We start from the raw sequence: 10,133 nt of genomic DNA, 5'->3' as shown, positions 1-10,133 counted from the left end.
TCAATTAGCGCAATTAATCTCCTGCAGCGGCCGCACACCGCTGGCCGCGGGTCAGACACCCGCTACCTCTCCGCGTTCGTTAATTAATTAGCGGAGGGGAAAAAGCCCTCCCGCTGCCCAAGGGCGGCGTCGGGGGAGCCCCGCACCGCGGGGACAAACGAAATCTGGGCTCGGGGGCGGCCGGCGGGCAGCGGGGCCCTGGCGGAGGCTCCCCCCGAGGGCGGCTCCCCCGAGCCCCTCCGTGAGGGGGTCCCGGCGCCGCTTTGCGCCCGAGGGCGGCGGCTGCAGCCCGAGCCCACGCGTCGGGCGCGGCCACTCGTGGGACGACCGGGACAGCGCTCCCTCGGCCGCTTTTGTGATGCTAAAGAGCCCGGCGCTGAACCGCGGCCCATCTGCGGCCCGGTGCCGCCCCCGGCCCGCCCCCCGCGCCCCCCCGCTCCGCCCAGCCCCGCGCCGCTCCCTGCGCGCCCCTCCGCGCCGCTCCGCCACTCCTCCGCAGCCACCCGCGCACTTCGGACGGCGCCCACGGAGGCCGCGATGCTGCTGGAGCGGGTCCGCGCCGGTTCGGAGAAGGCAGCGGAGCTCTGCCCCTTCCCGCGGAGCCCAGGTGAGGGGGAGGCGCGCAGATCTCCGCGTCCCCCCGCGGAGGCAGCGGCGGCTGCTCTGGGGCCGGCCGTGCTCCGTCTGTGTCCCGGGGACACCGTCGGGGCCGCGGTCGGGGCTGGCTGCGGGGAAGGGCGGCCCGACGGCATCGGGGGATCCGTCCTGCTCCGTCCCGCGCTCACTCGCTCTCTCCTGCCTCGTCCCCGGTATCAGAGCCCCCCTCGCTGCCGGCCCCGCGGCTGCTCCAGGTCCCCGTCGATCCCGGGGAAAAGCGGCGCTCACGGGAGCTCTGCCCGGCCCGGCGGAGCGGCGGCTCCCGCCCCGGGTCCCACCGCTCCCCGCTCAACGAGGACGGGGACGAAACGGGGACTTCCCGCTGCCCGACGGTTCCCTCCGACTGCGGGGACCCCCCGCGCCCCCCTGCCCGGCTCCCACGCGGCTTTTCCCCCACTTTAGAAAAACTCCGTTAATTCTTCTTTTAAATGTTTTTTTCGTCCCGTTGAACGAACGTTTCTCCTGGCGGGGCGGGCAGAACCCGGCTGCGCTAGCCCCGGGGCTCCGGGGCTCAACGTGGGAGCCCGAGCCGGGTTCGGGGCAGCGGAGCGGGGCTGTCCCGGTTCTCGCCAACATCGAAAGCTGTCGATGTGGCTTAAAAAAAAAAATCAACGACGAAGCGGGGAGGGGGCTCCGCCGGTGTGCAGGGACAGAGGTGTCACCGTCAGCGGGACCGACAGAGCGGCCCAGCAGCCGCTGTGAACGAGCCAGTGCCGCCGGTCCTACCCCGGTCCGCCTTTCCGTGGCTGTCCCCGTGGGCTGTCCGCGGTGCGCACATCGCGGCAGCTGCGCCTCTGACCCGGCAACCGGGAGCTGCTCGAGCTCCCCAGGGGCAGAGGCGACACCGCCGAAATCGAGCCCCCGGTAGAACGAAGGACGCGCAAACTCCGTTTTCCCGCAGGACACGACGCTCGTTCACGGCCCCGCGGTCCTGGCCTCCGTCGGGGCCCGGGGAGGCAGCGGGAAGGGCTCGGCGGGGCTCGGCGGGGCTTACCGTGGCCGAGGGCCGGTCCCGGGGGGTTCGCGCCGCCGGGGGGGCCGCACCGTGGGGTGCTTTGCCCGGGCCGGGGGCACATCCCGGGGTTTGCGGCTCACAACGAGCTCGGGGCAGCGGCCGGCGCCGCCTCCCCCGGCGCGACCCCCGCCCGCCGCCGGCCCCGTCGGGGCTCCTTTCCAGGGCCCCGGAGCCGCGTCCCTCCCGCCGGGCGCAGCCGGGAAGGGGCGGCGGGAGGGGATGTGCCGCCGGCCCGGGGGCGGGGGGGATTAAATACAGCGCGCCGCGATGCCCTCCCTGCCCGGCGCTTCAGACCGGCACCGGCGGCGAGGGCCGGCGTCTAAAAATAACCCGCTTTAGCGAATTAAATCCCCGGCGCCGCGGGGGTGGCAGCGCCCGGAGCGGGGCACAGCAGCCGCGGATTTGGGGGGGCTCGGAGAGGGGGAGAGCGGCGGTTCCGAGCCCGGCCCGGCGGCGGGTGCGGGGCTGGGGCCGGCGGCGCCCGCGCCCCGCGGAAGATGCGCCAGAGCCCGCGGCCCGCCTGAGGGAGTGGAGCTGCCGCGGCCCGCGGATCGCCATGCAGCGTAAGAGCCGCGGACCGGGCTGGACCGGGACATCGCCGGGCTGTGCCGTGCTACCGTGCCCGCTGCCGGTGCCGGAGCTCCATCCTGGCCGGGGCCGCTGCCTTTAGCGCTGCCGCTGTTGGGGTTGTTTGTTTGGACGCGGTGAATTGTTAAGGATAACGATTATCACCTCCACCTCTTACCCCTGTGCACGGCGATCCAGCGTCTATATCTACATAGAATTATCTTTACATAGAAATACTCTCGTGTCCGTACCCATCTGTTCCTGTACAGCCGTGTCATACATCTCTCTGCCTCTATTTACACCGATATATCTGTATTTATGTACCTCATATCCATATTTTCACCCACCTATCTCTATCTATACCTATATACTGAAATCTGTATATTTATGTCTATATATCTGTACATTTCGTTCTCTATCTGCTGTGTCTGTTTATTTTTATATCTCTCCTTCTCCATACCTGTATCCTTATCTATTTCTGTGTAATCTCTGTCGGTATCTAGAGGGGGACAGGACAAGACTGCTGCGTTTTTATTTTCAGTGCAATTCTCGTAATTTTTGGTAGTTTCTTTCCTCACCCCATTCGCGCTCCCCCGCCGTTGCCTGCAGATGGATTTTGGAAGTTTAGGAAAAGGAAAAAGAGCCTGGGATAATTACAGCTTGGCCGGCGGCTCGCTCGGGGGGTTAATTCCGTTTCCATCACTTCCCTTCTTGTTCATCCCGGTTTTCCCGGGCGTTTCTCCCGGAGTGTGCTCGGCCCGGGCATTCGCTGCTCTCCACGAGGCTGCGATAACGAATTTGAACGAATAATGCTTTTTTTCGTGCTGTTCCTCGGGCCACGCCGGGTCCGCCGTCGGTCGGCGGCAGCCCCGGGGCTGCGGGCCGGGCCGGGCCGGTCGGGGAGGCGGAGGGACCAGCGGGGCCACCGGGGCTGACGGGGGCTCCCTCCCCGCAGAGATCCCGCTGTGCGCCGGCTGCAACCAGCACATCGTGGACAGGTTCATCCTCAAAGTCCTGGACCGGCACTGGCACAGCAAGTGCCTGAAATGCTCCGACTGCCAGACGCAGCTGGCCGAGAAGTGCTTCAGCCGCGGGGACGGCGTCTACTGCAAGGAAGATTTCTTCAAGTGCGTGGGAAGGGCCGGGGGGCGGCCGGGGCCGGGCGGGTGTCACAGCGCGGGCAGCCCGGGCGCGTTTGGGGTTCAGCACCGGGACAGCGGCACCGGGAGCAGCACCGCGGACAGCGCCGGGGCCGGCGGGCACCGTGCCCGGCTCCCCCGGCTCAGCGGCCGCCGCCTGTCCCCCATGCTCAGGCGCTTCGGGACGAAGTGTGCCGCCTGCCAGCAGGGCATTCCCCCGACCCAGGTGGTGCGGAGAGCCCAGGACTTCGTTTACCACCTGCACTGCTTCGCCTGCATCGTCTGCAAGCGGCAGCTGGCCACCGGCGACGAGTTCTACCTCATGGAGGACAGCAGGCTGGTCTGCAAGGCGGACTACGAGACGGCCAAGCAGAGAGGTACCCCTCGCCCCGTCCCTTCCACCCCCGAGGGCAGCAGGGGCGCGGCCTGGGGCGCTCCTGCCCTCCGGGACAGGCTCACACACCGGGCGGGAGGGTGCCAGGAGGGCCCGGGGAGGGTCCCGTGTAACTTCACCCCTAACTCGCCCCGTGCCGGCAGAGGCTGAGTCTACGGCCAAGAGGCCCCGCACCACCATCACGGCCAAGCAGCTGGAGACCCTCAAAAACGCTTATAACAACTCGCCCAAACCGGCGCGGCACGTCCGGGAGCAGCTCTCGTCGGAGACGGGGCTGGACATGCGGGTGGTGCAGGTGAGAGCGGGGTCCGGGCGGGCCGGGCCGGGGGCGGCGGGCGGGGAGCGGCCCCGCAGGCTCGGAGCTCCCCGGCGTGCCCCGCTCGCAGGTCTGGTTCCAGAACCGCAGGGCCAAGGAGAAAAGGCTGAAGAAGGACGCGGGGAGGCAGCGGTGGGGGCAGTACTTCAGGAACATGAAGCGATCCCGGGGGACATCCAAGTCCGACAAGGACAGCATCCAGGAGGAGGGGCCCGACAGCGACGCCGAGGTTTCCTTCACAGGTCGGTGCCCGCAGCCCCGGCCGGGTTTTTCCGGGCTGTGTCCTCCCCGCAAAGCTGCTGCCGTGCCCCGGCTGCTTTCACCCGCTCGGGGCCGCGGTCGGAGTTTGCGGTAGTGAAACAGCGGGTGAAACCGAGCGGCCGAGCGGGAGAGGGGCAGAGCCGCGGATTCCCCGCGGGGCGGAAGCGGAGCCGCGGCAGCGAGGGGCGGCCGGGCCCGGGGGGCTCCGCTCTGCCTCCGACCGGACCCCAAAGCTGCGACAGGGGCAGGGAGAGCTCCCCGGGCAGCGCTGCGGTGTCAGAGCCGCCGCTCGGACACGGCCTTTCCAAGGGATTCTTGGAAATACAAAAACCGGGAAGCCCAGAACCACGGAATGTTTCCATGGGAAAACGAGTGTGATAATTTTTTTTTTTAGTCATACTTAGGGATGGTTTTATTTCTGCAGTTGCTCACTAGGACTCTTCAGTCCTGTGGGAGCTGTTCCTGTGCTGCAACAAGGAAATTGGCGCATGTTAGGTGGCTTCTGCAGCAGTGTCCCCTTTTTGGAGCCGAGATTTCTGGTGACAAGCCCAGGACAGACCAGCAGCCGCTCACCCCGCACTCTCCAGATCCGCAGGGACAGGGCCCCGGCCCGGGTTACATTTGCAGGAACATGTTCTACACAATCCCAGCTCAATCTCAAATTTTTGTATCATTTTTAGGAATGGGAGAGAAACTGAAATGCAAACCTCTGTAAATATTTACACAGACTGTGTATTTATAAACACACACTTTTTCATCTCAGCTCCTCTCCCGTGCTCCTAAAAACTATTTGATTTTCGAGTCTGTTTATGCACCCTGTGTATCAGCTCATTAAATATGAATAGTCTATAAATAATAACTAAAAAATGTCAAACAATTATTGAGAGCTCGATGCCACAAACAGGTTTGTATCCCTGGCAACAGAACAGCTCTCAGTGTCCATAAAGCCCCTAACAAATACAAACTATTTTTGCTGGGAAGTTAAAAAATATTGCTCATTTTTCAGGAGTGTTTTTAAGCCATACAAATACATTCTGTGTTCCTGTGGTTTCATTAGCCTGTTCCTGAGCAGACAAATATCTTAATTTAATATCTCTTTTGCTGAGCAATGGTGAATTTATCTTGCATTGGTTCAGGTAGCTCCTAAAAGTGATATCAAAATTCAAGAAAAATCTCAAAACCAAATAGAAATAAAAGGTGGAAAGACATTGAAACAAAACAAAAGGTGGAAGACATTCTTTTCCCCTTGAAATAATTATTTTTTAATCACAGTCTTATATTTTAATGTGTACTTTTCATGCATAGTTTTAAAATCCAAGATGTATTAGATGTTTGTACTCAGAAAAAAAAATTAATCCCATGACTGCCTATGAAGATTTATCAACAAGAATGGGAATAATAAAGAATTACAAGAGGAAGAGCGTGACTGCTCAGCTCCCATCCTTTTAATCTATTTATACCCGGAGTCTGCAGGAGTTCCTGGGTGACCAGTGCTCTTCCAGTAAAACCAGTCCTTTCCCTTGCAGATGAGCCCTCCATGTCCGAAATGAGCCATTCCAATGGGATTTACAGCGCCCTGAACGAAGCCTCGCCGGCGCTGGGGCGGCAGGCCGGCACCAACGGCAGCTTTGCCCTGGAGCACGGCGGGATCCCGGCCCAGGAGCAGTTCCACGACCTGCGCTCCACCAGCCCCTACGGCATCCCCCCGTCCCCGGCGTCCCTGCAGGCGCTGCCAGGCCACCAGCCCTTAATCTCCAGCTTGGTGTACCCAGACAACGGCCTGGCCATCATGGGACAGAGCGGACCAGGGGTGCCCCAGCCCATGCGGGTCCTGGCCGGGAATGGACCGAGCTCCGACCTCTCCACCGGCAGCAGCGGGGGGTACCCGGATTTCCCGGCCAGCCCGGCCTCCTGGCTGGATGAGGTCGACCACGCTCAGTTTTGATACAGGGGCCACCCCTAGGCAGTGGGAAGGGAAAGGACTTGGTGCTGTTAAATGTCACCTGCTCTTGGAAAGGACAGAGGGACAGCCGTGAGTGCCGTGACACGGAGGGAGCAGAGGGGATTTCAGAGATGAGCCTGGCATGATGGTGATGAAGATGATGGTGGACAAAGGCCCTGGCACTGCAGCCATTGGCACCCGGAGCGTCCCAACCAAACTGACTCTTGTGTCTTTACCAAACACCAGTACTTGTGCTTTACAGATTTGATATGAGGTATTTTGCGTTTTGTTTTCGGTGCATTCTCCAAAGCAAGGACTTGCTCCGTCACTCATCCACACCGAAACATTTTAAAGGGAAAATAAAATCCTCATCCACAGTGAAAGTTGTGACAATGTCTATATTTCTATAGGAGAAATGTTCATAGTGAATCACTTCAGAAATCCATGGTAGGAAACTTCTCTGTTCTTCCAACAGATTTTTTAAAAGTGCACCAATGCGGTATGTTTTGTTTTACTTTGAATTTACATTAACTTTTCTAAAAAAAAAATGCTCTTTAATATGCCAATCATTTATCAACAGCCCTTTTCCTTTGTAAAATGAAAATCATATGTTAATTCTGCTTCTCCCCTTTTTAATTTGTAGATTGCTAGGCTGACTTTCCATATAAGCATTAAACCGTGAATAGATGTATTTATTACCAAGTAATTCCACGTTTATCACGAGGTCAAGAGGTGAAGTTTTGTGACCCAGGGACATCGGTTGTGGGTCTGGGTTGTGGATCTTATGCTTTTCCTTGAAATTTCATTGTATCAGTTTTACTGCAAAGTGTCTCAAAAATCACCCTGATGTCTTGTTGCCAAAAACCTTCTCGGGGGGTCAGGTTTAAGAGGAGCCCCTCCCCAGGCACTGCTGGAGTGAGCAGCCCCTTCCCTGGGGACACGTCCCTGCTCCAGGCATTTATGTATTTCCACAGATATCGTGCAAGCTGCTCGTGAGGAAAGGCAAGACAATGTGTATATTGTTATCTGTAAAAATTATGGAATTAATTGTAGATTATGTGGATGTCCAGTGTCTTTTATTTATATTCTCGCTCTCTCTCTGATGATCAAATACTTCAAGGTTACAAATAAATTTGACAGCTAAACTATACATAGTCTTTCGCTAAATTCACATCAATATCAGTAAATAAAAAACCTGAAATTAAAAGCTCTTAAAACTTGATGCCATGATTGAACAAAGTGTTGAAATATTCCCTTTCAACAGAGGAGCAAACCCACTGATGTAGAAATGTTTTGGAACAAAAAAAAATGAGTGCATGGGAGGCTGGCAGTTCTTGGGAGATCTGAACAGGATTGCTCTGGCTTTGATCATATTTTTGATGGGAAATTGTTCTTTTTCAGCATTTGTGGCAAAGGTGATGGCTGATGGAAATAGAGTCTGATGCTGTCTGTCTGCAGAAAGTCGTGAACGTGAAACACAGATATGGAAATATTTCAATCAGAAAGAAAGGAAAAAATTTCTAAGGGAGTCAGTTTGACCAAACATATGCATATATTTATATTTATGTACACACAAATACGTATCCAGACAAGCGCACACATCCACGTGCCCATGGCCACACTGGTGGGAACACAGTGCAGGCTGTGCTGAGCTCTCTGGTGCGAGGATCTGAGGACAGACACTTCTTAACACACGTGGGCTCTGAGGTTCTCACTGCCCTGGGCAGTCTGGGAATATTTAAATATAAAACTGAGATTTTCCAGCGCCCACGAAGAAGCACAGCCAGGGGTGATGCCCTGGTACCTGCGGGCTGGCAGCGCCTGGCACAGCCCCCGTGCCCCGGGGCACACCTGGAACATCCTGGATTTTATTCCTCGCCTTTTCTAAAGGACACTTGGCCTCTGCTGGGAGGTTTGGGGGCTGTGCTGCCCACGATGCCCATTGCCCCCTCCTGCTCTTTCCCTCCAGGTTCTGCTCTCAGGGAGCACAAGGAGCCTGCCCGAAGCAGAGCAGGTCCATGGGCACAGCTTTAGGGAAGAATTGCTCACCCAACAGAGAAACTCCCTCTTTTCTCTCCAGGAGATTCACTCCGAGAGCCATGGCAGGGACAGGAGAAATCTCAGACAAAAATTTGTTTCCTTCAGTTCTGAGCTCCTGAGTCCAGAGCTGGGCTCAGCACTCCCTTCTCCAGAAGTGAATAATAAAGAGACAACTGTTGCTGCCAGCCTGTAGTTACATCACAGGGACATTTCTTAAGGAAATTCACGGAGTAAATAGAAAACTGTGGGATTTAAAACAAGCAGATTGCAGAACTTGACTGAAAGAGAAAATAAGAGTTTTTATTTTCAAGAATTCTGTATCTAGAAATGCCCTCACCAAATCTGGGAAGGTGTTTTGCATCAAAATATTTTGGCAGTTCAAGTATCCATAATATTTTCATATAAAAGATTAAAACAATACTTTGAAATACTCTTATTTACTAAAAATTAAGAAATAACAACAGAAAGACAGAAATGCAGTTGGTTTTAGGATGATTCTGTTGTTATTAAAAACAGTTTAATAACTGCAGTAATCGAACCTGTGTTTTATAGATATTTTTCTCATCGTTTCCCTCCCAGTAGATAACGGGTGCTGTTGTTCCTCTGCCCTGGGAATTCCCAGGGGATGGCTGAATTTAAGAAAGGAAGAAATGCAAACCTCCCCCTGCCTTTGTGCTTTGCTCAGAAAGGCAGAACTGGGGCTGGAAGTTGCTGGTGCTTGTGCTGCTCTGAACAGGGAGAAGAGCTCTGAGTGTCCTGAGCTCAAATTCAGGGATTGCATTTCAGCCTCTCCTTTCAGGGCCGAGGCTCAAGGATTCCATTAATATAAATGCTTTCTTCCCATTAAAAAGAAAACCAATTTGAAAGAGGCAAATAAAACTAACACTGTCCAACTGACTGACAGCTTGTAAAACCCAGGCAGAGTTAGGAAGAGGAGGTTTGCACTGCTCAATTTGCAGGTGGCTTTACAACCTCCACTGATTTCCATCAGTGCATGACATGGGAGGCAGGAAATTTTTTGTCTTCTCAATGAGGAAATTCTACCTTTTTCTTTTTTCTTTTTTTCCCAAACAGCATATTCACCTTTGTGCTTAAACTTGTGTTCCCTACAGAAATGTTTAGATTTTATGTCAAATAGTAAAAGCAACTTATTTTTTTCTTATTTGGATTTCCCATGTGAGGCCAATGAAACTAAATCCCTCATGCCCAGGGGACAGACACCTCCTCTCCTACCCAGCCTGATCCAGGGGAGGAGGTGACAAAAGGGGACCAAGAGCTTGGGCACAGAGCTTGGGGACCTCAGTGCCCCTTTTGGACCAGGTGAAACCCCTCATCCACAGGGAGCAGGGAAGGTGGACATGGCCAGCTCATCCTCAGGTCCCTCTGGTGGCTTCTCCCAGATGTATCAGGGCATCTGAGCAGAGGTGCTCCCACCACCCTCATGTCCCACCTCACCTCCCCCTGCCCAAATCACCATCCTCAGGAACAAGGCAGCAAAACCTCCAGATCCTCCTCCTGCAGTGCAGGCAGAGCTGCTGGGTAGCACGAGGGAGAGTCCCAGAGATTTGGTCTCAGTAAATATTCCAGCAAAGGTACTGCCAACAGGACACTTCATCACCAGCCGCCCACACTTCAGCAAAAGCAAATTCCACACGTTTTTTAGCTCCCTGGTTCTTCTTCCACCGAGGCCTGAAGAGTGTCCCTGTCTCTCCAGGGAGGGCAGAGCCAGTGTCAGGCTGGACACAAGTCCTGCATCCCACTCCCACCCAGGCCCTGGCCTCTTCCAGCTCCTCTGCAGAGCC

General features: G+C 56.2%; 1 protein-coding gene across 1 annotated transcript; it reads left to right on the top strand.

The window, feature by feature from the left end:
• The first annotated feature begins 499 nt into the window (after positions 1–499).
• Positions 500–6,454, top strand: LHX3 (LIM homeobox 3). The gene is made up of 6 exons (XM_030961461.1): positions 500–607; positions 3,195–3,366; positions 3,553–3,755; positions 3,916–4,067; positions 4,159–4,330; positions 5,876–6,454. The coding sequence occupies exons 1-6, from the start codon at positions 538–540 to the stop codon at positions 6,292–6,294; spliced, it is 1,188 nt and encodes a 395-aa protein (XP_030817321.1). The 5' UTR covers positions 500–537; the 3' UTR covers positions 6,295–6,454.
• The last annotated feature ends 3,679 nt before the right edge of the window (positions 6,455–10,133 follow it).

This window comes from Camarhynchus parvulus, chromosome 17, assembly GCF_901933205.1.
Source record: "Camarhynchus parvulus chromosome 17, STF_HiC, whole genome shotgun sequence".
Taxonomy (NCBI): domain Eukaryota; kingdom Metazoa; phylum Chordata; class Aves; order Passeriformes; family Thraupidae; genus Camarhynchus; species Camarhynchus parvulus.
Note: the sequence above shows the minus strand (reverse complement) of the source record. Positions and strands in the feature narration are given on the sequence as shown.

Bases quoted from the DNA above. Each gene is read 5' to 3' on its own strand.
- LHX3 (XM_030961461.1), top strand. From the start codon at position 538: ATGCTGCTGGAGCGGGTCCGCGCCGGTTCGGAGAAGGCAGCGGAGCTC. The intron at 4,068-4,158 runs GTGAGAGCGGGG...CCCCGCTCGCAG, and splicing joins TGGACATGCGGGTGGTGCAG to GTCTGGTTCCAGAACCGCAG. The intron at 4,331-5,875 runs GTCGGTGCCCGC...TTTCCCTTGCAG, and splicing joins CGCCGAGGTTTCCTTCACAG to ATGAGCCCTCCATGTCCGAA.